The 27,766-nt window shown below is 43.1% G+C and overlaps 1 protein-coding gene across 1 annotated transcript; it reads right to left on the bottom strand.

Annotated features, from left to right (window-relative positions):
* Positions 1-644: 644 nt before the first annotated feature.
* On the bottom strand, positions 645-24,842 carry LOC124034160 (phosphatidate cytidylyltransferase 2-like). Its single transcript, XM_046346951.1, has 13 exons — positions 24,481-24,842; positions 21,516-21,658; positions 20,954-21,050; positions 20,252-20,349; positions 19,594-19,733; positions 18,390-18,448; positions 9,785-9,867; positions 4,334-4,421; positions 4,116-4,184; positions 3,875-4,027; positions 3,122-3,241; positions 2,734-2,837; positions 645-914 (listed from the first exon to the last, which is right to left on the bottom strand). The coding sequence occupies exons 1-13, from the start codon at positions 24,544-24,546 to the stop codon at positions 791-793; spliced, it is 1,344 nt and encodes a 447-aa protein (XP_046202907.1). The 5' UTR covers positions 24,547-24,842; the 3' UTR covers positions 645-790.
* Between the last annotated feature and the right edge of the window lie 2,924 nt (positions 24,843-27,766).

A 27,766-nucleotide genomic window follows, 5' to 3' on the forward strand; every position in this document is an offset into this window, starting at 1 on the left:
AGCATGAGTGGCTACAATGACACCCTTTATAGTGCACTACTTTTGAGCAGGCAGCCAATAGGGCTCAGATCAAAAGTAGTGTAGTGTATAGGAAATAGAGCGCCATTTGGGAACCAGAGAGACACACACATATGCAGCATGACATATGCCATTAGCAGAATGAATCTCTGCAGGGTAAAATGCACATAGACAAAACACAGATTTAATGGAAGATACCAATGTAAAAACTTAACCACCAATATTATAAATACAAACAATTATTACAACAAATTAAGTGAATAAAACAGGCAGGGTGACAGGATGAGGACAATACAGTGCGAGTATGTTGAGCAGTGCATTAAAACATATGTATCATGAAATATTCTCACACACACTAAAGGTATAGAATATCCTGTATACGTGTGGAAATGTACATCTGACCTCATTGTGGTACATTGTGGTACACAAAGTGACATGACTGTTGTAGATAATATGGCTGACATGACTAAATAAACAGGTACAGTAACTCAGACAACCTGAAACACTGAAGGAAAACAGTTTAGGACACACTGTCATAACGTACACATTCTCTGTCACACACACACACACACACACACACACACACACACACACACACACACACACACACACACACACACACACACACACACAAAATGGAATGACCCAAAGGCTGGAGTTATTTTCTCACACAAGCGCCACACTACTTCTCCCACACCTCCAGGGCTTTCTGGTGCCAGGGGGCTGCCCTCCCGGCCCCAGTAGGGTGACCCCGGCCCTGACCATGGGGGTCCTAGGCTTCGTCCTCCAGCAGACCCCTCTCTGTCAGGTGGGTCTTAAGCGAGTTGAAGATGTGGAGCTGCTGGTCCAGGCGCAGGGCTAGGAGTTGCTGGACCACCTTGGCAGGGTTAGGGCCCCTGGAGACAGAAGATTACACAACGGATCACATACAGTAATATTTTGACAGCACAAAGAGGTCTCCAAGAAACGCCTGGTTAGTCAAACTGGTTGAGACTGCAGCTCATGTCTCTATACAATAGCAGATCCACTGGGAGAGAATCACAAATTATAAACTGGGTGGCTGGAGACCTGAATGATGATTGGTTGACAGCCGTGGTATATCAGACCATATAGCACAGGTATGAAAACCTTTATTTTTACTGTTGTGTTTGTATTTATTAAGGCAGCACCTACTCTGTCTGGGGTCCAGCTAAATTAAGGAAGTTCATACATTTTTTTAAACATTACAATACATTCACACACTGTGCCATCAGGCCCCTACTTCACCACTACCACATATATACAGTACAAAAATCCATGTGTACATGTTTGTGTTGCTTCACAGTCCCCTCTGTTCCAGTAGGTGTTGTTTTTTTTTATCTGTTAAAAAAAAGAAATTTAAAAAATCTAATTTTACTGCTTGCATGAGTTGCTTGATGTGGAATAGAGTTCCATGTAGCCATGGCCCTATTTAGTACTGTGCACCTTCCATAGTCTGTTCTGGACCTGGGGACTGTGAAGAGACCTCGTGGCATCTTGTGGGGGTATGCATGGGTGCCCGAGCTGTGCGCCAGTAGTTCAAACGATGGTGACCAGTTTATAATAGCAATAAGGCACCCCGGGGGAGTTTGATATGGCATTCAGAAAGTATTCAGACTGGACTTTTTCCACATTTTGTTACATTAACACCATATTTAAAAACTAAAACAATTCTACCCCCATAATGACAAAGCAAAAACTGGTTATACATTTTTGCAAATGTATTAAACATAAAAAACTGAAATATCACATTTACATAAGTATTCAGACCCTTTACTCAGTACTTTGTTGAAGCACCTTTGGCAGCGATTACAGCCTCGAGTCGTCTTAGGTATGATGCTACAAGCTTGGCACACCTGGATTTGGAGAGTTTCTCCCATTCTTCTCTGCAGATCCTCTCTGTCAGGTTGGATGGGGAGCATTGCTGCACAGCTTTTTTCAGGTCTCTCCAGAGATATTTGATCGGGTTCGATTCCGGGCTCTGACTGGGCCCCTCAAGGACATTGAGACTTGTCCCAAAGCCACACCTGCATTGTCTTGGCTGTGTGCTTAGAGTCATTGTCCTGTTAGAAGGTGAACCTTCCAGTCTCAGGTCCTGAGCAGGTTTTCATCAAGGATCTCTCTGTACTTTGCTCTGTTCACCTCTCTCAACCCTGACTAGTTTCCCAATCCCTACCGCTGAAAAACATTCCCACAGCATAATGCTGCCACCACCACACTTCATCGTAGGGATGGTGTCAGATTCTCTCCAGACATGACACTTGGCATTCAGGTCAAAGAGTTCAATCTTGGTTTCAACAGACCAGAGAACCTTGCTTCTCATGCCTTTTGACAAACTCCAAGCGGGCTGTCATGTGCCTTATACTAAGGAGTGGCTTCCATCTTGCCACTACCATAAAGGCCTGATTGAGGAACTCTGGAGCTCAGAGTTGACATCTGGTTCTTGGTCACTTCCCCGATGAAAGCCCTTCTCACCCGATTGCTCAGTTTGGCCGGGCGACCAGTACTAAGAAGAGGCTTGGTGGTTCCAAACCTCTTCCATTTAAGAATGATGGAGGCCACTGTGTTCTTGGGGAGCATATACCACACCCCCTCGCGCCGTATTACTTAAATATAATTATATATGTTTTCACCTGTTAACACATCAGCATTGTCAGCCAAAGCAGTTAATAAGCCTGTGGTGTTCTAGCTAGTTACCTGATGAAGCTGGCGATGTAGACGTTGACGAACGTAGCCATGAGGTACTGGCAGTCGAAGCGGTCCATGATGCCACCGTGACCGGGAATTGTGTTGGCAAAGTCCTGGAATAACAGGCCAGACGGACATGGTGACATCAGGGCAATAGGGCATCAGAGCAGAGGACAACATAACACACAGCTGGTGCAATGCGAAAACCCTTTGCTCAAGCAAAGTCAAAAGTAAGGCAATGCAGAGACTGCGTGAAACTGCAGTGGATCACAAACTACGGTGAAACAACCAAGTGGTTCCGGAAGCATAGATCATGAGCACGGCCAACTAAGGCTACTCAACTCTAGTGAGTCCACCGGGCCCAGTGATAACAGTGGTGAGGTGTTCTGACAGTCACCTTGATCTTGAAGGCCCTCTTAAAGCCGCTGGCAAAGAAGCCTCCGAAAGGTCCCATGAGGGAGGCAAAGGCAGACAGGGAGATGCTGTGAATCTGGAATGGGTAGAGGCGCAGTGTGGGCTGGAGACCGAGAGAGAAGAGAGATGTTAAACTGGTCTCACATATGGTCAAACAGTTTCTACAAAAATAGGACAAATAAACGAGACATTTAAGGACAAAGAAGAGACACTGTTTTGAAGGCCCTCAGATCAATGTATTGAGTCTGGGTCTCAACTTACTGTTGGGAGTTAGAATAGTAGAATGCATAAAGTGCCATTTCAAAATGTGGTTGTGTATCAACAGTTTCTCTCTTGTTATGTCGGTCACTGATAGTCACTCAGCCCATGTCGGCTAACATTTTTTCAGATTGGTAATTTAGTCTAGAGGCCAGCTTTCTAAACTCGTAGTAATCAAGGTCAAATGAAAGCCCGTGGGGCCACCATTGATTTTGATAGTCAGTCTCACTCAGATATCATATTAAAAACTGCAAATCTTCTCTCTGCCCAATAGCAAAATGTGTATAATTGGAGCAAACTAGCTTTAAAACAGCAACATTCTCTCTCCACCCCATGGCAAAAATATGTAGACTTGCACAAAATTCACTCTAAAAATGTTTATTTTCATTTTTATGTTCTCTCTCGGGCACCTTAGACCAGACAAAGATCATAAGCAGAGACCAGCCGACCAGACCGAGAGAGAACAGATCAGACTCACCCATCCAGTGAGGGACTCGAGGGCAGCAGGCAGGGCATAGTCCTGCAGCTGGAACAGGTCAGAGGGTTCACAGTCCACCTCAAAACTGTTACGGTCGCTGTTAAACTCCACCGGACACACAAAAAAGCTGTAGCCCGCCATCACATAGGACAACTGGATAGAGCAGAGGAAAGGGAGTAAGAGAAGACTAATAGAGACATTTAAATACAAACGTTTGCACTTAGTTATGGCAATTTCTTACCAGGATCCCAAACACAACAGTCGAAAAGAATCCGCCAATGAAGCCCTCCCAGGTTTTCTTAGGAGACAGCTGCACGGAACACAGTCACGTTAACACATTAAAAGAGTGTTCAAACGGTATCCCTTTGGCAAAATGCCACATACCCATGACATATTCATGGGATCGCTACGTTGCCTGTTGACCATAGCTGTGTGACTGACAGTGCCAGCCTTGCTAACCTTAATGAGTGGAGTACGTCCAAAGAAGAAGCCAAACATGTAGGCCATGATGTCATTGCAGATCACACAGGAGATGGGCACGATGAACCTAGACAGAGAAGGAGAGAGGAACTGGTATCAACAACTGGGGCACATTCAATGGAGTGTCGTACGTTGTGCAGACAGCTATTTACTCTACAAGAGACAGAGCAGGTCTCTTCTACACAGTTCATTTCCCTGAATGTTCTGTAACAAGGACCATGCCATGGCGCAATTACATCAGCTTATAGTATTTTTCCACTCTGGCTCTCCCACTAGAGGTCTTCACGGATCCACCGTACCCGAATAACCGAGAACTGGCCTGAGACCCGAGAGGGTCCGGATCCAGAACTCTAAATAAATGTCATGGATCTGGATCGGATCTGATATGATTGTCACTGGTATGTGTAAATTGGACTGACCGTACAGATCTGAACACGTCTGCTGCAGTAGAGAAATGTTATAATGTATGCTGCTGCTATTGCTTTTCACGAGAGTGGAGGGTGGCGCGTGTTGCCGTCCAATCACAAAGCAGTCAATAGGCTACAGTCATAGATCCACCGTGCGTGGCGAAAGTTAGGAGACATCTAATCAATGGAAGACGGAATTAAAATGACAGAATTCAATGTTAAAGGAGGAGGATAGGCTACAACGACCAAAAGCCAACCGGGAGGCTGCTACTTTATATTCTGAATGAAGTTATTTGTAACGGTAGTATGAGATGGTGCATGAACTGCAACCTCAATTAGCCTAACGTCAGCTAGCTTAACTAACTTCTCCCGGTTTGATGCTACTATAGTGCGAGTCGGCTTGTTGCAGTCTCCTCTCTCCATGCCTGCTCCCCAGGATCACTCGCTCACCGTACGGCCCCTCCCCAGCATGCTAGAGCGGCACCTCTCTCGTCGCTCCCTCCTCACAGACTTTCTTAGCTCCGGAACTTCTTATGGATAGGCGTTCAGTCAACAGGACAGTTGTAAATCATGTAGCGCCGTGTGTCATGATCGCACATTTTAGAGAAACAACAAATGTCGGTACATATAAGTGTCTTATATCGGCTGAAAGCTTAAATTAAATTGTTAATATAACTGCACTGTCCAATTTACAGTAGCTATTACTGCGAAAAAATGCCATGCTATTGTTTGAGAGCTCCTAACAACAAAACACTTTTCACGTGACGTTTGATTATTATTATGATTATTAGAAAGCAAATTACGGACTCCTCTTTAAACCTGCGTATTCCTCCAAACCTCAGTTGTCCTGAGTCTGCACAACTCTGCCAGGACCTAGGATCAAGAGAGACGCTCAAGTGTTTTAGTACTATATCTCTTGACACAATGATGAAAATAATCATGGCCTCTAAACCTTCAAGCTGTATACTGGACCCTATTCCAACTAAACTACTGAAAGAGCTGCTTCCTGTGCTTGGCCCTCCTATGTTGAACATAATAAACGGCTCTCTATCCACTGGATGTGTACCAAACTCACTAAAAGTGGCAGTAATAAAGCCTCTCTTGAAAAAGCCAAACCTTGACCCAGAAAATATAAAAAACTATCGGCCTATATCGAATCTTCCATTCCTCTCAAAGATTTTAGAGAAGGCTGTTGCGCAGCAACTCACTGCCTTCCTGAAGACAAACAATGTATACGAAATGCTTCAGTCTGGTTTTAGACCCCATCATAGCACTGAGACGGCACTTGTGAAGGTGGTAAATGACATTTTGATGGCATCGGACCGAGGCTCTGCATCTGTCCTCGTGCTCCTAGACCTTAGTGCTGCTTTTGATACCATCGATCACCACATTCTTTTGGAGAGATTGGAAACCCAAATTGGTCTACACGGACATGTTCTGGCCTGGTTTAGGTCTTATCTGTCGGAAAGATATCAGTTTGTCTCTGTGAATGGTTTGTCCTCTGACAAATCAACTGTACATTTCGGTGTTCCTCAAGGTTCTGTTTTAGGACCACTATTGTTTTCACTATATATTTTACCTCTTGGGGATGTTATTCGAAAACATAATGTAAACTTTCACTGCTATGCGGATGACACACAGCTGTACATTTCAATGAAACATGGTGAAGCACCAAAATTGCCCTCGCTAGAAGCATGTGTTTCAGACATAAGGAAGTGGATGGCTGCAAACTTTCTACTATTAAACTCAAGACAAAACAGAGATGCTTGTTCTAGGTCCCAAGAAACAAAGAGATCTTCTGTTGAATCTGACAATTAATCTTAATGGTTGTACAGTCGTCTCAAATAAAACTGTGAAGGACCTCGGCGTTACTCTGGACCCTGATCTCTCTTTTGAAGAACATATCAAGACCATTTCGAGGACAGCTTTTTCCATCTACGTAACATTGCAAAAATCAGAAACTTTCTGTCCAAAAATGATGCAGAAAAATTAATCCATGCTTTTGTCACTTCTAGGTTAGACTACTGCAATGCTCTATTTTCCGGCTACCCGGATAAAGCACTAAATAAACTTCAGTTAGTGCTAAATACGGCTGCTAGAATCCTGACTAGAACCAAAAAATTTGATCATATTACTCGTGCTAGCCTCTCTACACTGGCTTCCTGTCAAAGCAAGGGCTGATTTCAAGGTTTTACTGCTAACCTACAAAGCATTACATGGGCTTGCTCCTACCTACCTCTCTGATTTGGTCCTGCCGTACATACCTATACGTACGCTACGGTCACAAGACGCAGGCCTCCTAATTGTCCCTAGAATTTCTAAGCAAACAGCTGGAGGCAGGGCTTTCTCCTATAGAGCTCCATTTTTATGGAACGGTCTGCCTACCCATGTCAGAGACGCAAACTCGGTCTCAACCTTTAAGTCTTTACTGAAGACTCATCTCTTCAGTGGGTCATATGATTGAGTGTAGTCTGGCCCAGGAGTGGGAAGGTGAACGGAAAGGCTCTGGAGCAACGAACCGCCCTTGCTGTCTCTGCCTGGCCGGTTCCCCTTTTTCCACTGGGATTCTCTGCCTCTAACCCTGTTACGGGGCTGAGTCACTGGCTTGCTGGGGCTCTCTCGTGCCGTCCCTGGGGGTGCGTCACCTGGGTGGGTTGATTCACTGTTGTGGTCGGCCTGTCTGGGTTCCCCCCTTGGGTTGTACCGTGTCGGAGATCTTTGTGGGCTATACTCGGCCTTGTCTCAGGATGGTAAGTTGGTGGATGAAGATTTCCCTCTAGTGGTGTGGGGGCTGTGCTTTGGCAAAGTGGGTGGGGTTATATCCTTCCTGTTTGGCCCTGTCCGGGGTGTCCTCGGATGGGGCCACAGTGTCTCCTGACCCCTCCTGTCTCAGCCTCCAGTATTTATGCTGCAGTAGTTTATGTGTCGGGGGGCTAGGGTCAGTTTGTTTATCTGGAGTACTTCTCCTGTCCTATTCGGTGTCCTGTGTAAATCTAAGTGTGCGTTCTCTAATTCTCTCCTTCTCTCTTTCTTTCTCTCTCTCGGAGGACCTGAGCCCTAGAACCATGCCCCAGGACTACCTGACATGATGACTCCTTGCTGTCCCCAGTCCACCTGGCCATGCTGCTGCTCCAGTTTCAACTGGCCTGGGCCCTAGGACCATGTCCCAGGACTACCTGACATGAGGACTCCTTGCTGTCCCCAGTCCACCTGGCCATGCTGCTGCTCCAGTTTCAACTGGCCTGGGCCCTAGGACCATGTCCCAGGACTACCTGACATGAGGACTCCTTGCTGTCCCCAGTCCACCTGGCCATGCTCCTGCTCCAGTTTCAACTGTTCTGCCTTACTATTATTCAACCATGCTGGTCATTTATGAACATTTGAACATCTTGGTCATGTTCTGTTATAATCTCTACCCGGCACAGCCAGAAGAGGACTGGCCACCCCACATAGCCCGGTTCCTCTCTAGGTTTCTTCCTAGGTTTTGGCCTTTCTAGGGAGTTTTTCCTAGCCACCGTGCTTTTACACCTGCATTGTTTGCTGTTTGGGGTTTTAGGCTGGGTTTCTGTACAGCACTTTGAGATATCAGCTGATGTACGAAGGGCTATATAAATAAATTTGATTTGATTTGATTTGATAAATTCACCTCCGAGAGTGAAATGTGTACTTAAAATCAGAGCAAGATTTAAGAATGTATCATCCCAAGGGTCCCAGAGATAACATTGTGTCATTTTGTTAGATAAAATAATTTTTCATATCCTAAAAAAAGGTCCATATAGCATGGATGATCAATTTTGTATTTCCACTCGTTCAATTTGCAAAGGAATCTGAAAATCTAACCCGAAATGTTGTTTCAACCAGTCAAATTACCTTTGATTTATTTCACAGAGATCCTAGAACCTAACCAGACTTCACTATATCATTAGGAGTGTAGTATATCCTATAGGACACCATATTTGGTCAGAGAGTGATGCCTTCATTGCGCGCCGATGACACCGGCGGTCTTCACTTGATTGACTGTAACTTTGTCAAATAACACCAATCGGGTCAAACAAAGCTAGCTAGATAGCCAATGAGCTGGGCTTTACAGGAGTATGCGACAGCAACCTTGTGCGACAGCAAGCCTTTCCTTTTGGACAAAAACTGCAAGAATATGGAGAGTTATGAAGTTATGAAAACTGTGTTTTGCAAATGCTGAACTTACAATATGGCTACGAATACTGGAAAAGCTAAATCAAAGTCCAAGTAAACAGATTTGACGGTATTCTTGCAGAACAATGTAATATAAATGTGTCCTTCACGATTTTCCTAAATGTACCTGGGTGACTTCACACTAAATGTCATATAGCTTGCTCATACTTCAAGTTATCAGTCTGAAACTTGGCACATACACTGCTGCCCTCTTGTGGACACCATTGGAATTGTGATGGCTAGATTTGGGACCTTTGTTGCATTTCAAAGATGGTGGTAGAAAAAAAAACCTTTTTTTCCCCTTTATTTTCTTCTACCAGACCTATTGTGTTATATTCTCCCACATTCAATTCACATTTACAAACTTCAATGTGTTTCCTTTCAAATGGTACCAAGAATATGCATATCCTTGCTTCAAAGCCTGAGCAGGCAGTTAGATTTGGGCGAAAACTTTATTAAAAAAGCTATCCCTATAAAATAGCTTAAAACATTTATTTTATGCTGTTCCATCACTCAGATGCGATTGGACCAGGTCTGGATCCGACCAGGTCTGTTTGGGAACGGGCCCGTGAAGACCTCTACCTCCCACTGTACAGAACGGAAAGTGTGGGCTGAATGAAAACACACTGGGTATGTCCCAAATGACACCCTAGTCCCTATATAGCCCATTTAAGACGCAACCACTGAATTTGCCCTCCCATACAGTGGAAAACAACTAGTGGTCAGAGATCTGATTAGCATTGCTGTTTACAATAGTTATGTTCTCTGTGTGCTATGTGTTGTGGGCTGTGTGTGCGCATGTGAGAGAGGAAGAGACAGGGACATTCCTTACCAGATCATTCCCTCAAAGAGGTTGTGGATGATGAGGTGGGACTGAGTCACAACAATCAGCAGAGTTACGTGAGTCCAGCCAAACTGTCAGGGAGGAAAAACAGAATTACATACACATATTGTCTTAAAACCAGTTAAGTCTATGGGGGCGCTATTTCATTTTTGGATAAAAAGACGTGCCCGTTTTAAGCACAATATGTTGTCACAAAAAGATGCTCGACTGCATATAATTGATAGCTTTGGAAAGAAAACACTGACGTTTCCAGAACTGCAAAGATATTATCTGTGAGTGCCCTAGAACAGAAGCTTCAGGCAAAACCAAGATGAAACTGCAACCAGGAAATGTGCAGGATTTCTGAGGCTCTGTTTTTCATTGTCTCCTTATATGGCTGTGAATGCGACAGGAATGAGCCTGCCCAATCTATCGTTTCCCCAAGGTGTCTGCAGCATTGTGACGTATTTGTAGGCATATCATTGGAAGATTGACCATAAGAGACTACATTTGCCAGGTGTCCGCACGGTGTCTTGCGTGGAAATTGGTGCGCAAAACTCAGCTGCTGGTATTTTTCCATGGGATTCTGAGACGAAAGCAGGCTTCCACGAACGGCATATCAATGAAGAGATATGTGAAAAAACACCTTGAGGATGGATTCTAAACAACGTTTGACATGTTTCGGTCGATATTATGGAGTTAATTTGGAAAAAAAGTTTGACGTTTTGGTGACTGAATTTTCGGTTCGTTTCGGTAGCCAAATGTGATGTACAAAACGGAGCGATTTGTCCTACACAAAGAATCTTTCAGGAAAAACTGGACATTTGCTATGTAACTGAGAGTCTCCTCATTGAAAACAAAGTTCTTCAAAGGTAAATTATTTTATTTGATTACTTTTCTGGTTTTTGAAAATGTTGCGTGCTAAATGCTACAATAGCTATCAAAACTCTTAGACAAATGCTTGATTTTCTATGGTTCAAAAGCATATTTTGAAAATCTGAGATGACAGTGTTGTTAAGAAAAGGCTAAGCTTGAGAGCAGGCATATGTATTTCATTTCATTTGCGATTTTTAGAAATCGTTAACGTTGCGTTATGGTAATGAGCCTGAGGGTGTATTCATGATCCCGGATCCGGGATGGCTAAGATCAAGAGGCTAAGATCATGTAGTATAGGATCTCTATAGAAAAGTGATATTAAGGAACCCAAAAGTTGGAAGAAAATTATTCAATTACTGTGGTATTTACACATTGGCCAAATCTCTGCTTATTTCTAAGTGTTAATGACATGAATGGCATTTGGCAGAGCAATCCTTACTTATAGGTGTGTCATTATTGCTCTGTGGTCTTTGCAACAACACAAACATATCCTAGAACCACTCACGTTCAAATCTGGACCTCAAGCCAGTTTAACTGCTTAAACCCCCCCTCCCATTCTTGTCCACTAATGGGGGTCTGATTTAGACCTGGGACACCAGGTGGGTGAAATTAATTATCAGGTAGAATAGAAAACCAGCAGTACTCTGGACCTCATCTGACCCTAATGGTCATCTATGAATGTTTGAACATCTTGCCCGTGTTCTATTATAATCTCCACAGCCAGAAGAGGCCTGGTTCCTCTCTAGGTTCCGGCCTTTCTATGGAGTTTTTCCTAGCCACCGTGCTTCTATGTCTGCATTGCTTGCCGTTTGAGGTTTTAGGCTGGGTTTCTGTACAGCACTTTGTAACATTGGCTGATGTAAAAAAGGGCTTTATAAATAAATGTGATTGGGTCAAATTTAAATACCGCTGTAGACGAAGTCCTCAGGCCAGTCAGTGTGTGGCAGTTTAGCTTGAATGCAGTGTTTAGAGCTCACTCCCTCTCACTGATTGATGTGTTACTGCAGTGTACAGTGCATTCGGAAAGTATTCAGACCCCTTAACTTTTTCCACATTTTGTTACGTTAAAGCCTTATTCTAAAATGGATTAAATAAATTGTTTTCCTCATCAATCTACACACAAGGACAGAGTGAAAACAGGTTTATAAATGTTTGCAAATAAAAAAATACCTTATTTACATAAGTACTCAGACCCTTTGCTATGAAACTCATTTTGAGCTCTACAACCTGGAGTCCACCTGTGGTAAATGTAATTGATTGGATATGAATTGGGAAAGCACATACACCGGTCTATAGAAGGTCCCACAGTTGACAGTGTAAGTCAGACCAAAAACCAAGCCATCAGGTCAAAGGAATTGTCCGTAGAGCTCAGAAACAGGATTGTGTCAGAGCACAGATTTGGGGAAGGGTAACAAAACACATCTGCAGTTTAAGGTCCCCAAGAACACGGTGTTCTCCATCATTCTTAAAATGGAAGAAGTTTGGAACCACCAAGACTCTTTCTAGAGCTGGCCGCCCGGCTAAACTGAGCAATCGAGGGAGAAGGACCTTTGTCAGGGAGGTGACCAAGATCCCGATGGTCACTCTGACAGAGCTCCAGTTGCTCTGTGGAGATGGGAAAACCTTTCGAGAAGGACAACCCTCGCTGCAGCACTCCACCAATTCAGGCCTTTATGGTAAAGTGGCCAGATGGAAGCCACTCCAAAAAGGCACCTAAAGGAAACTGACCATGAGAAACAAGATTCTCTGGTCTGATGAACCCAAGATTGAATGCTTTGTCCTGAATGCCAAAGGTCACACCTGGAGGAAAACTGGCACCATCCCTACGGTGAAGCAAAGTGGTGGCAGCATCATGCTGTATGGATGGTTTTCAGTGGCAGTGCCTAGGAAAATAGTCAGGATCAAGGGAAAGATGAACGGAGCAAAGTACAGAGATCCTTGATGAAAACCTGCACCAGAGCGCTCAGGACCTCAGATTTGGGCAAAGGTGTACCTTCCAACAAGACAATGACACTAAGCACACAGCCAAGACAACACATTAGTGGCTTCGGGACAAGTCTCCAAATTACCTGAAAATAGCTATGCAGTCGACGCTCCCCATTCAACATTTGTATTTATTAATGGATCCTCTTTACTCTTCCTGTAGTCCAGCTAAATTTAGGCAGTTTATACCATTTTAAAAGCATTTCCCAACACACCATGTCCCTTCAGGCACCTACTCCACCACTAATCTACAGTACAAAATCCATGTGTACGTGTGTGTTATCGTGAGTGTATGCATGTGTCTGTTCCTATGTTGGTGTGGAATCACAGTCCCCGCGGTTCCATAAGGTGTATTTTTATCTTATTGTTTATTTAAATCTACATTTTACTGCTGGCATCATCAGTTACTCGAAGAGACCTCGTGGCATGTCTTGTGGGGTATGTATGGGTAGGCGAGCTGAGCGCCAGTAGTTCAGACAGCTCGGTGTACTCAACATGTCAATACCGCTCATAAATACAAGTAGTGATGAAGTCAATCTCTCCACTTTGAGCCAGGAGAGATTGACATGCATATTATTTGATCTCTGTGTATGTCCAAGGACCAGCCGTGCTGCCTTGTTCTGAGCCAATTGCAATTTTCCTAAGTCCCTTTTTGTGGAACCTGACCACACAACTGAACAGTTGTTCAGGTGTGACAAAACTAGGCCTGTAGGACCTGCATTGTTGATAGTGCTGTTAAGAAGGTAGGGCAGCACTTTATTACGGACAGACTTCTCCCCATCTTTTAGGTACTGTTGTATCAATATGTTGACCATGAGTCCTCAACTTGCTTAATTTCCACATGTTTTGTTACAAGATTTAGTTGAGGATTAGGGTTTAGTGAATGATTTGTTCCAAATTGTATTTACTACTTACAATGCTTTTAGTTTTAGAAATAAATTAAATTACTTTAACTTTCCTCTAAGACTGGGGGCACACACTTTATAGTAAGTAGGCTTAAATTGAACATATGGTAAATAGGAGTGGCAATATCGTCCGCTATTATCCTCAGTCATTTTCCATCTAAGTTGTCAGACCCCGGTGGCTTGTCATTGTTGATAGACAAGGACTTTACGGAATTCAAAATTACAATGCTTGTCTTTCATAATTTGTTCAGATATACTTGGATTTGTAGTGTCAGTGTTTGTTGCTGGCATGTCATCCCTAAATTTGCTGATCTTGCCTATGAAAAAAAATCATTGAAGTAGTTGGCAATATCAGTTGGTTTTGTGATGAATGAGCCATCTGAGTCAATGAATGAGAGCTGAGTTTTCCTTTTCTCCGAAATGTAATTTAAGGTGCTCCAAAGCTTTTTACTGTCATTCTTTGTCATTTATCTTTGTTTCATAGTGTAGTTTTCTTTTTATTCAGTTTAGTCACATGCTTTTGCAATTTGCTTGCCATTTTGTTTGAACAGCCAGACTTATGTCATTCCTTTTGCCTCTTCCCTCAACCATACAAATGTTCAATACTTCATCAATCCAAGGGGATGTAACCGTTGTTCTCACTGACATTTTCTTAATAGGTGCATGCTTAGTAGTTACTGAAATAAACAACTTCATAAATGTGTCAAGTGCAGCGTCTGTTTGCTCCTCATTACACACCACGGACCAACAAATATTTACATCAACATAGGAATCACTACAAAACGTATTGTATGACATCTTATACACTATATTAGGCCCAGCATTATAAACTTTGGTTTTCCTAGATATGGCTACTATATTATGATCACTACAGCTAGTGGATCAGGATACTGCTTTCAAGCACATTTCTGGTTCATAGGCACATGATTACAGTATACAATAGCTGTAGGATCAGCAGAGACATTCAGGGCAGTTAGAGGGACATAAATTAGGTTAGTTACATTGCATCTACCAACGCCCCTGGTTTAATGTACATTTGCTGAAGAATTATGGCAATTCTGCGTCACAAATGGTAGGGATTAGCTGGGCTTGCGTCATTGATAAGTCATTATTTCAACACAGCCTTATAACGCTGTGAAAGGATAAAGGAACCCAAATGATTTGGGTGGATCCCATCCTCCTTGTAAAATGTGTTTTGTTTCCAAAAGTTATCGAAATTGTCAGAAGTTACACTCACTGAGCTGCAATAATCACGTAGCCAGTTGTGAGGAGAAAGAATCCTGCTAAAGCATTCAATGCCACGATTGAGAGGGCACAGGTCCAGATATGATGGGTCTTTTGTTAGTGTCTAGCAGAGTCAATCAGCTCTTTTAAAATCCAGTTTCAACTGTTCAGAACTGCCGTTCATAATGTCATTAAAAACCCACATGGACTACGATAGAGTCGATTTCCATGTCCTGACGTAGTACATTCGGGAGCAGCTTAGTAATGTAAATTTACTTGAGCTCCGGTATAGGACATCGTTTTTGCACCAGGAGCGGTCACATTTCTTACCATGGAGCTGCCAAAAATCACAGCTGGCAAGAAGGACGAGAATCTGCCCACTCCCACGGTTCACAGGAGTCGGAGAACCTTTTATGGACGGGCGAGAGGCAGGATAATTTGAGCCCGTTGCAGGCGTCTGACAGATGGAGAAGCCCCGTTCGATCTAGAGCAGGGCTGAAGGTTGTCGACATCGTAGTAGTAGGCACTGCGGCCGCAGACACAGGCACCCGAAGCGATGAAAGTGCAGGAAGCTCAGGCTCCAGGAGAGCAAAACTATTCCTTGTTTGAATCCACTCTGGGCCTCTCGTTGGGAGTTTAAACTAGTTTGCAGGAGGCCGCTATCTTCGACTTCCACGGCTTGTGACATGTGACCATCGTTGATTGCCTTGCTCCTCTTGCTGTGCTCCTTCAACTGAATGGGGAGCTCCGGGCAACACCGGCAAGTCGGATAACGACAAACAAGGAATCTAACAAGCGTGAACGCCATCCAGCCACCGGCTTAGAAAATGTACACATTCCACACTGCGTTTTTCCAGTTTCTTACGAAGGCTGGCGACCTGCGTGATCAAGGAAGCAATTGCTGCATTGGAACTATCAGTGATCCGGATTGTCCCGAAACAAAGCGTAGTAGATACAGCTCCTACAGCGCTGAAACCATTAATTTATTTCTCCAGACAAAAAGGGCTCCATTGCAAAACTAATTTAGGACCAACTTCGTTAGCTTGATGGCTAGCAGCTTAGCATCTCTATCAAGCAGGCTTCAACCTTTTAAGCAGAATTCCGGGACAAGACATAGCGGTCCTAGCTGTTAAAAGCTAACCGAGTCTCGGAATCCAAGCAGAGCTTGAGAGGATTTGCAGAGAAGAATGTGAGAAACTCCAAATACAGGTGTGCCAAGCTTGCAGCGTCATACCCAAGAAGACTTGAGGCTGTAATCGCTGCCAAAGGTTCTTCAACAAAGTACTGAGTAAAGGGTCTGAATACTTGTGTAAATGTGATAGTTATTTTTTAATATATATTTGCAAACATTTCTAAAAATAACTGGTTTTGCTTTGTCATTATAGGGTATTGTGGGTAGATTAACGTTTTAATCCATTTATAATAAGGCTGTAACGTAACAAAATGTGGAAAAAGTCAAGGGGTCTGAATACTTTCCGAATGCACTGTGTTTCCTTGCAGCGCTCAGCTCTTTCACTGCCTTACATGGTCAAGACAGAGCTCAGAACATAAAGCCCCGAGCTGTGTGTGAGTGTGAGAGAGAGAGAAAGGCAGCAGATAAAGTGTCTTCAGAAAGTATTCACACACCTTTTTTACTCATTTTGTTGTGTTACAAAGTGGGATTCAAATTGATTTAATTGTCATTCTTTGTCAACGATCTACACAAGTAACAAACGTCTAAGTGGAAGAAAAATACAACACTAATATCTTGACTAGATAACTATTCAACCCCCTGAGTCAATACATATTAGAATCACCTTTGGCAGCAATTACAGCTGTGAGTCTTTCTGGGTAAGTCTCTAAGAGATCTCCGCACCTGGATTGTGAAACATTTGCCGATCAAAATTCTTCAAGGTCTGTCAAATTGGTTGCCGGTGATCATTGCTAAACAAACATTTTGTTTTAGGTCTTTCCATACATTTTCAAGCAGAGTCAAGTCAAAACTAACTTGGTCTGTGATTAGCATCATTCAGTTTCCCATTTCCAGTCCTTAATGATTACAAGCATACCCTTAACATGATGCAGCCACGACTATGCTTGAAAATATGAAGAGTGGTACTCAGTAATGTGTTGTATTGGATTTGCACCAAACATAACACTTTGTATTCAGGACAAAATGTGAAATGCTTTGCCACATTTTTTGCAGTATTACTTTAGTGCCTTGTTGTAAATAGGAAGCATGTTTTGAAATATTTTTATTCCGTACGTTTCCTTTTCACTCTGTCAATTAGGTTAGTATTGTGGTCATTTAACTAATTGTTTTAGAGTCCCATTGGACGCCTCCCGAGTGGCGCAGCAGTCTAAGTCACCCGGGTTCAATCCCAGGCGGTGACAGAGCCGGCCGTGACCGGGAGACCCGTGAGGCGGCGCACAATTGGCCCAGCGACGTCTGGGTTACGGGAGGATTTGGCCGGACAGGATTTCCTTGTCCCATCGCGCTTTAGCAACTCGTCGCGGGCCAGGCGCCTGCAAGCAGACTTTGGTTGCCAAGCTGGATGGCGTTTCCTCTGACACAATGATGTGGCTGGCTTCTGGGTTAAACGAGCAGTGTGTCAAGAAACAGTGCGGCTTGGCAGGGTCGTGTTTCGGAGGACGCATGCTCCAAACCGATGGAACAGAGTACATAAAAGCCCTTTTACCAAATTCAGTTCGGACATTTGGAACAGTTAGCAGGATAAAGTCCTGAGAACGAAGAGAGTACCACCACATTTCTGGAGAATAAAAAAGGCCCTCAAAAAAATGGTAGTAAACCCAAAATGGCTTTGTAAATAAAAAGTATACCATTGACTACAAGTGACTAGAGAATACCAGCCAAGCCTGGTATATAAAAGTGCAGTGGTGCTTAATGGTTTTACAGTTTAAAATAAATCTCACTGCTCCATGGTAAAGGGTGTTAATTGATCTTAAACACTGAGCAGAAGCAATTATATATAAAATATCACCATAGTCTAGTATAGGGATAAATGTAGCTGATACTAGCCGCGTCCTGGCTTCCAAAGAAAAACAGGCCTCATCCTAAAATAAATTGTTACGCAATTTTTTTGTCCTGAACTTATTTAGGCCTGACATAACAAAGGGGTTGAACACTTATTAACTCAAGACATTTCAGCTTTTAATTAGTACAATTTTCTAAAAATAACTCCACTTTGACATTATGGGGTAATGTGTGTAAGCCAGCAAAAAAATGTAAATAAATTGAATACATTTTAAATTCAGGTTGTAACAACAAAATGTGGAGAAAGTCAAGGGGTATGAATACTTTCTGAAGTTACTGTAGATCTGGGGTTCCCAAACCTTTTCCCTCAGGCCCCCATTACAGCATTGGGGAACCTTGTGCATTCTGCTATTACAACTTTCAACAGTAAGTTGAAAGTAGGAATGTGGTGGAGAGAAGAACCCCTACTGTGGATGAGGCCCTGGTCTTATGTCCTGGAACGGACCCAGAACACTGTTGGAGAGCTTACACGTTTTTAGGCCGGGCCACATCAATAACATAATAGTAGCCAAGAGGAAGAAGGCTCATATAATGCAGAACACACAAACACTATGCCCAGTACACTACGCAACACATGCACACAAACACTCACCATGTAGAACTGCAGGCGATAGTGTTTCTTCACCAGGCTCAGCACAAACATGCAGAAACCTGCAAAAAACACAAAGAAGAGGGGAAACAAGTCAACAAAGCATTTTGGAGTCAGCCTGTTTTTAGTAGTTATTGTCATTCTTTGCTTTCAAACTGAGGACCGGTAACTGCATGCTTGTATATCATCCTGAAAACTCAATCTTCAGTGATGCATAAATGCCAAATTGGTTCTGTGTTCCGAGGTTAAAAGCCTGCCAAAGTCAGTAACAGATAAAAAGACAATCACGTGAATGTGCAGCATCGAACTCTTCATTTCTTACAGTTCCAAGAATTCTATTCTTGCCCAAAGCAGAGGAAGAAGACAGCCTTCTGAGTAAGATGCTTTTACTGAATCAAACAAATTAGATCAAGCCAATGTGACTATAATCCAGTTAGGACAACTTGGCCATCTGAATATTGGATGGCAAGACATCCATCCAATTCACATTATTTGGTTAGATGGGCTTCATCAGAGAAGAACAAAGCTAGCCTGGTCCCAGATCCGTGTGTGCAGTCTTGCCAACTTTATGGTCATTGTGGCGGCCACGTCACAAACAGATCTGGGACCAGGCTAGAACAAAGCACACAGTGTTCTGCTAGTGTATCTTGATAGAACTAGCTGACCCTGTGAGCTCATTCTATATTATCTGGCAGTGGGGAGATGGCCTGATTACCTTAAGACTTTTCCTGTCAGCATTTCCACAGTAAACAACCTGGCCTGGCTTTTATATGTACCCAAAGGGAGGAGTGAATGGAGGAGGGGTGGGTATTTACTTTCCTCTCCTTTCACCTTGAGAGGCACGGAGTCGAGTTGTGATCATGCAGTCTAAAACAGCCGTTAGCAAGTCAAGTGCTGCCTGTCTTTACCACATCCTGCTGCCATACTGCTGCACCAACTGACTGAAAGCGCGAGGAGCAAGTGAAACACAGTGGATCTTCCGTTTGAGACTTGTACCAAACCCGTAGTCAGGTAAAAACTGATAGAAATTGCAGAAGCTCCAATAGTGACTAAAGCAACACTAAAAGTTGAAAAGAGGACTGCCCTTCTCCCTCCAGTCTCACTCAATACTCCCTGAAAGCATATATCCATATATCCTGCCTGCCCAGATCAGTGATCAGGGAGGAAAACACAAGGAAGCTAGTTAGAACTTGAGCCACAGCCTCACCAGTGAGGTACATGGCAAAGGAGATGAGGCGGTGGTATTTGCTGAGGATGCGCAACGGCTCCTCCCTCTGCACCAGATTAGAGAAGTAGTCCGTCACCGTCTCGCCGTAGAAGAAATAGTTCACACACAGTAGGAAGTACCTGAGGGGGAGGATGAGGAGGGGAAGGAGGAAGGTGAGGTCAGAACTGTTGCAACACAGAACACAGATCAACTGCACTATGCACTCCAGTCTAGAAAAGTCTGGTGTAAAGGTGAACTTTGGGGTTTGCATGCATCTGAAGTCATTAAGGGACATTATGGGTTCAATATTTACATCAATAATGTTAAGAGCCTTTCACCAGGTTTTTCCAACATAGTGCAATGTGAATGGCAGGAGACCACAATCATACTACAAATACTATCCCCACTACGTTGGTTAAAAAACGACACTGCTATATACTCAATTTGATCAGCTAACAAACATGATATAGTCTATCTGCTGATTGGTTTAATAAGCTAGATAAACACTAAAGTGGGTAAACATTACCAAGACCAACAAATCTCAGGAAGTCTGCAATGAAATAAAACATGCAATTCATTATTTTGGGTGGCCAAATGGTTAGTTGCTGTTTAACCTTAAACACAGACATAGAACTGTGCGTGTGTGTGTGTGTCTCACCAGCTCAACGTTCTGAACCAGGGCAGGTGGTAGGAGTGGTACACACTGTAACCGATGTGGATGATTTCTTGGAAGCATTTGATCTGCACACACAGCACCTGGGCAGAGACAGATAATCCAATATTACTGCAAATATGCAACGGGTCTGTAATAAATTACTGAGGTTTGCCGATGACTGAGTGTTGGTATCATCTACATGGAATTCCCCTACCACACGTTTGATATCGCTCTGACAACAGCATCTGGTCTGTGTATGATTCCTCATTGCTCAAAACCATCTAATTTAATCACACACATTTGGACATGTCTTGTGCTATGACCATTTAGAGTTGTTTTTTTGCTCTCGATTTAGTTCCTGCAGTGTCTGGATGTGGCAGCATGCTTTCTCCCTCCCAACAAGTCCAACAGACCATTAAAGCAGAGCAAAGAAAAGCATGTTATTTCCACTGACCTACACTCTGAACCTGAAACTATTAAAAGGACAGACCCAATTAAATCCCTCACCCTCTCCTAACGCTTTGTTTCTGCAGATCTGTAAGGTGTGTTAACAACATGGTAGAAGCACCACCGATGCACTGCTTTTACCTATCCTGAACCTACTGATCTGGAAACGGCGAGGGACCAAGGGAGCGGGGTAGGGAGCGAATTGGGATCGGCTAACAAACTGGACTGACAGAAGGCTTAGGGAGGAGGAGCACTCACAATCAGCATGAGCACCATGGGGCCCAGGTAGATGATGAAGAAGAAGAAGGAGATCATGGCCAGAGTCAGGATCCCTCGCACCCACCAGTTCTTCCATCTGAGAACACACACAGTTAATACCCGTATGCTGTGTTTAATAGATTGTGAAATTAACACAGTGAAATGAAGAGGGGAACCATAAGCATCCAAGATATTTGTTGACCAACACATTCCTAAAGAATGTCAATATAGGCCGACACAGATCAATAGGAGTTCTATTGAGTATTTCAGGTGCGGTTTCATAAGCATTCAATTATTCATGACTGAACAGCAGGATGTTGTTAGGAAGGAGGAGCAAACAGAAGACAGTACAACAAAAAAATTCTATAGGCTTCGTGTGTCCCAAATGGCACCCTATTCCCTATAAAGTGGCACTACTTTTAACCCGAACCCTGTGGGACTCAGGCACCGTGTGTTGTGAAACTATGATCTTTCCCTTGCTCTAAACAATTCCCAAACTGGAGATGTTGGGATTACCATGAGAAGACAGTAAATAGAAATCTGTTACTTTGGTAGTGTTTACCGTGAGGACAGTCCAGACAGGGCTTTGTTGAGGACTTCGGGGGTGTCATCAGCAGGGACAGGCACCCCCGGGGGTCCTGTATCAGGCTTGCTCTCACTGTCAGACACCCCATCCTTCTCTGCTTTCCCCTCACTCTCAGATCCCTAGAGAGAGACAGACAGACAGAGAGACGGGGAGAGAGTGAGTCAGACAATGTAAATAAACACAGCTAGCTACCTATGAGGAATGCTCTCCCACTTCCTTTCTAGCTCTATTTTTTTGTCAGTGAATAAAAACATTGCAAGGAATCTTGTAGAGCTTTCCTGATTTGGTGTTAGGATATTCTGCATGATAAATGTAGGTCTGATAGCGACAGAGAAATCAATATATTTCAGTGTCTGTCTGCCCCTTGATGCTCCGAGAGCTTTTGTTGTGAAACTGCATTAATCTGGATGACCCTCTACTTTTCCGTGGTAACAGTCACCAAAATGTGTTATCAGGAGACAGCAGACTGCTGTAAAGTCCTCGTTGTCGCTCCCCCCCCCCCGGGCGCTACCAAAGTAACGCATTTGTCTAACCTCCTAATAACACAACAGATATAAATAGTGTAGGCTAACAGCTATGTTGGTTGCAAACACACACACACACAGCAGTAGCCATCAAGCTGATGGATCCTCCAGGCTCGCTGGTTTCCATGGAGACCATATCACGTCAGTCAGGATGCCTTGGTTAAAAATAGCCCCTCCTTTCACACAAACACTCCTGCTACTGAAGAGACCATTTTCATGCTTCCTGTGTAGGAAAGAGTACCACTACACTCTTTCCCATTTCACATCAGAATCAAAAGATTTATTCAACCATGTGCCTATGCTATTTCTACCTTGTCTTTTGACTCCTGTCAATCATGCAAGCTTAGGCCTACTCTTCTAAATTTGGCTCATATGGTTTCAACATCAACAAAAATTGAGGGTGCAGATGACAGACAACTTGTTTTCCATGGAAAGTTGCATCTGCAGTCAGGGAACTCCTACAGTGACATATGACTACACCGAACCATCGACAGCACAGCACCACAGCTCTATACCACTAGCACAACACAGCTGCATGAGGCCTGCCTGACAGTTGTTAACACTATCCTTCTCTTCAGCAGTCAAACCCAGATTGGGGGTAATGTCAATTACTGATCAAAAACCACAATGAAAGGCCCTATGCCAAGCCAAGTGTAGGGGCACTGAAAATCTAATAAAGCCCCAAAGTGGAACTGTGTCGAATTAGAGAACAGGCAATACACACCAAAGCTGCTGGACACCATCTGTTTTTAATAGAACTTATGAACACCCTTGACTTTAACATATAACTCATGTTTCTTTCTTCAAAAGAGCCCACAACTGGCATCAAATCACATTTTATTTGTCACATGCGCCAAATACAACTTACAGTGAAATGCTTTTACAAGCCCTTAACCAACAATGCAGTTAAGAAAAAATATATATAAAAAAATGAAACAAATAATTAAAGAGCAGCAGTAAAATAACAGAGTCAATGTGCGGGGCACCGGTTAGTTGAGTTATTAATGTGACTTATGTATAGACTTATGCATAGATAATAACAGAGAGTAGCAGCAGCATAAAAGGGGGGGGTGACAATGCAAATAGTCTGGGTAGCCATTTGATTAGATGTTCAGTTGTCTTATGGCTTTGGGGTAAAAGTTGTTTAGAAGCCTCTTGGACCTAGACTTGGTGCTCCGGTACCGCTTGCCATACAGTAGCAGAGAGAACAGTTTATGACTAGGATGGCTGGAGTCTGACAATTTTTAGGGCCTTCCTCTGACACCGCCAGGTATAGAGTTCCTGGATGGTAGGAAGCTTGGCCCCAGAAATGTACTGGGCCGTACGCACTACCCACTGTAGTGCCTTGCGGTCGGAGGCCAAGCAGTTTCCATACCAGGTAGTGATGCAACCAGTCAGGATGCTCTCGATGGTGCAGCTGTTGAACCTTTTGAGGATCTGAGGACCCACGGCAAATCTTTTCAGTCTCCTGGGGGCGAATAGGTTTTGTTGTGCCCTCTTCACGACTGTCTTGGTGTGCTTGAACCATGTTAGTTTGTTGGTGCACACTAGCTAAGTTGAGGCAGTTGTGGAAGTATATTTGTATCTGGCTACAAATGTGTATGTGGGATGTCCTTCCTGCAGAGTTGATTGGCCTTTTCATTTCAGCCTAGCTACCTTATGAGTTGAAATCCAACCCATACATTGGAAAAACTAGGCAGAGTTTATGACTAAATTGAAGGTAGTTCCACCTCAAAAAGCACAAGAAAGAGGATTAACACCCACCATCAGATTGTTCTGAAATAGTTTCTGTTGATAGAAAGTAAACAGATAAGATTATCATTCCAGCAACATTATTTTGTTGAAATATAATTTGATCAAGTGCATTGATTTCTCAGAGATCAAATTATATTTAAACACAATAATCTTGCGTGAATACTAATCGTACCTGTTTCTAACTACAGAAACGATTTCAGAACCATCTGAGATGGTGGGTGTTATGGCCTGCTGAAATGACATGGAACGATCTTCGATTTAATCAATTGAATACCTAACTTTAGCTGCCCTCTTTGACCTGGCAACACAGGCAAACGTTAACGTTAGATAAGATAGCTAAACAACTAACCACTGAAGTAAACGAGTGCCTTTCATGTTAGAACTAATGTTAGCAGCAAAGCAGCATCCATATCGTGTTGTTAACATTTTATCTGTTTTGATAGCAAGCTAGCGCAAATGTATTAATTGCAGACGTGGCTGGTCAACTAGCTAACTTGCATTTTACACTAGATATAGTTAACTAGCTAAAACATGTGCTATAATTACTATATCATAATGTGTGGAAGGGTCTCGCTGCATCATGTGCATGTAGCGGATGTTTCTCTTCCCTTGGCTAGCTAGCTAGAGGTCTGTCCAAACCGCAGTCCATAAACACTCCGTACCTTGTCTTCGGATTGTTGATGTTGCAGGTCGTTTTCCGTCGTTCCGCGGTGCCGTAGCTCTGTCATTTGTGCAACTCTTGTCCAGGCTACTACAGAGGAGTGTATGTTACGGCTTGCTAGCTATTTTATAACCTTTGCTAGCTTGCTAAATAACAAATACGCCCGTTTGGTTCGACATAAATTATTTTTCGCCCCAGATGATGCACGTTCCTTTCACTGCGTTGCCCCTCCCACAAAGTCGTTTCCCGAAGTTGCTAAATGGTCTGAGTTGCATTCTGTATCGCGACGTTTTTGGGTTGCGTATTTCATATACATTAATGTATATATCACTCTGCTGGTAGTGGGTTACAATTCCGGCTGACCTTGGAGGCTTTTTGAAAATGATATATTTTTGTTTTGCAATTGGAATTTTTCACGCTATGTGGCAGCAAAGGCCCACAAATGTATTGAATGAGTACTGTGTGAGTGTGCATGTGTGTGTGTGTGCTTGCTTGTGTGAGTGTGTGTGTTCCTTTCTCTGCGTTGCCCCTCCCACAAAGTCGTTTCCCGAAGTTGCTAAATGGTCTGAGTTGCATTCTGTATCGCGACGTTTTGTAACGTTGCTTTGCAATTGGTGCGAAACACTTTAAAATCCACTTTCTCTTGTCTGTTCTAATCTAGACTTGAATGAATTCCAGAGTTGGTCTGTTGGTTGTGGTTTTTGGGTTGCGTATTTCATATACATTAATGTATATATCACTCTGCTGGTAGTGGGTTACAATTCCGGCTGACCTTGGAGGCATTTTGAAAATGATATATTTTTGTTTTGCAATTGGAATTTTTCACGCTATGTGGCAGCAAAGGCCCACAAATGTATTGAATGAGTACTGTGTGAGTGTGCATGTGTGTGTGTGTGTGTGTGTGCGTGTGTGTGTGCTTGCTTGTGTGAGTGTGTGTGTGTGTGTGCCTGCATGCTTGCTTATACGTGCATGTGTGCCTCTCCCTCCCCAGGAGCACAGGGATGTGTTCAGCCCTGTGGCGTGATAGGGTCACAGAGCTGTATAAATACTTAATGGCTTCCTGCAGAGTCAGAGTGAAGGGAGAGCAGCACTGCAGACAAAACACAAATGCTACGTTTTTAAGCTTCCCAGGGCGTTTCCCCTCTTTTCTCCTCTTAATAGTCAATGTGTCATCTATGTGTCATCCACAGAACTTCAAAGTCTGAAAAGTAGGCTAATAATTAACTACAACTTCTACAGAAACATCAGTGCTCATGTGAAATAGGTCTACTGTGAAGTAATGTTTTTTGTTTGTTACTTCATTTGATTCTTGCGTAAGTCCACTGAAACCCCTCTCACCACTGTAGCCCATGCTTTAGCACAGCACTGATATGTATGACTCATCAAATACCCCTGTAGTGCGGAAAGAGATAAACCAATCTGTAGCGATACAGGTGTGCAGCATGTTACATTTCATTTTTGGATTATGACTGCAGTGTTGTGTATGTGATCTGTGGTATGTGGCGTTGCTTCCCCTGCAATGTGTGGCACCCGACTTTGCCCAGTCATGCTATATTACGTATTGGGTACACGGTGGTGTGATGTCTTGCTGTACTGTCTGTCAGTGGCAGAATTTGGCTGGGATTCCTCAGGAGCTCCAACACGACTGCAGGGCTCTGGGACATCTGCAATGCAGAAGTCTATATAAATAGCGGTGGAGAGAGGGTGCCAGAGATACTGAAAGAGAGAGAGAGAGAGAGAGAGAGAGAGAGAGAGAGAGAGAGAGAGAGAGAGAGAGAGAGAGAGAGAGAGAGAGAGAGAGAGAGAGAGAGAGAGAGAGAGAGAGAGAGAGAGAGAGAGAGAGAGAGAGAGAGAGAGAAAGAAAGAAAGAAAGAAAGAAAGAAAGAAAGAAAGAAAGAAAGAAAGAAAGAAAGAAAGAAAGAAAGAAAGAAAGAAAGAAAGAAAGAGAGAAAGAGAGAAAGAAAAAAAGAGAGAGGGAGGCTGAGAGGGTGTGAAAAAGGAGCCGCTGAATTGTGGACACATGAAAACTATTATTGTGCAGAAACACTTGGAGGAACACGTTTTTGCTGTAATTTTACCCTCAATTTGCCCATTTTCATTTTTGGCCTGCTGTTTTCTCCATCATCAATATGTTGCTAAAGAGAAGTTAAGAAAGCCCTTGGATGATTTGAGAAGCCAAAAAGCAGGACTCATCAGTGGATAAAACTGCCCTAAGGAGCAGACTGAAAGATTGTTAAGTTGGTAATTTCGCTTAGATATAATCAGCTTCACCTGCCACATGTGCTAATGAATTCTGTAGTACAGGAGTATGCAAAAACCACAACTAAGCCCAATAAGAGATTGTATTTGAAAATAACAAAATTTAATACCTTGATTACATTAAGACACGATCACATATGTCTATTTATGTTTATTTGTGAGACTACTTGGTAACAGATTTCCTAAATGTAAGTAATTATTTTAGCTGAATTCCTGGTGGTTTTACAGTCTTTTTTACTTTGGGGGGGGCATAAAAAAAATCACCCGCAGGGTCGCTGTTGTGGCCCATTGTAACGCTTGTCTTTGTCCTCCTCAGGTGAGGAGTAAGAAATGTCAGACCAATGAGCAGTGTGGTAGGTGTCCATATTGTATTTAATACGAATACTGAACACTTGAACAAAAACAATAACAGAAAATAATCACCCACAACTCAAAGGTGAAACCAGGCTACCTAAGAATGGTTCTCAATCAGGGACAACGATTGACAGCTGCCTCTGATTGAGAACCATACCAGGCCAAACACAGAAATCCCAAATGATAGAAAAAAGAACATAGACTGCCCACCCCAACTCCCGCCCTGACAATGCTAAAACAAAGACAAAACAAAGGAACTAAGGTCAGAACGTGACACCCATGATGTAACACTGTTCCTGGATGAGGAGGAGTCTTTTCTCTGATTAGCAGGACGTCTTGGTAAGCTCATTACCTTATTGTAATGTAGTGCCTTCGGAATGTACCCAGACCCCTTCACTTTTTTCCACATTTTGTTACGTTACAGTCTTATTCTAAAATGTATTCTTTTTTTCTCAGCAATCTACACCCCATAATGACAAAGTGAAATCTACACCCCATAATGACAAAGTGAAAACAAGTTTTTAGAAATATTTTATTAAAAATATTCATTTATTAAAAATAAATTACAAATGTACATTTATTAAAAATAAAATACAGATACCTTATTTACATAAGTATTTAGACCCTTTGCTCTGAGACACGAAATTGAGCTCAGGTGCATCCTGTTTCCATTG

Source organism: Oncorhynchus gorbuscha, linkage group LG04, assembly GCF_021184085.1.
Source record: "Oncorhynchus gorbuscha isolate QuinsamMale2020 ecotype Even-year linkage group LG04, OgorEven_v1.0, whole genome shotgun sequence".
In the NCBI taxonomy this organism is placed as follows: Eukaryota; Metazoa; Chordata; class Actinopteri; order Salmoniformes; family Salmonidae; genus Oncorhynchus; species Oncorhynchus gorbuscha.

Excerpts from the sequence above, each read along its gene's own strand:
- LOC124034160 (XM_046346951.1), bottom strand. The coding sequence starts at position 24,546 with ATGACAGAGCTACGGCACCGCGGAACGACGGAAAACGACCTGCAACAT. Across the intron at positions 4,422-9,784 it reads CTCTTTGAGGGAATGATCTG|GTTCATCGTGCCCATCTCCT; the intron begins GTAAGGAATGTC and ends TTCTCTGTCTAG. Across the intron at positions 4,028-4,115 it reads CTGTTGTGTTTGGGATCCTG|TTGTCCTATGTGATGGCGGG; the intron begins GTAAGAAATTGC and ends TGCTCTATCCAG.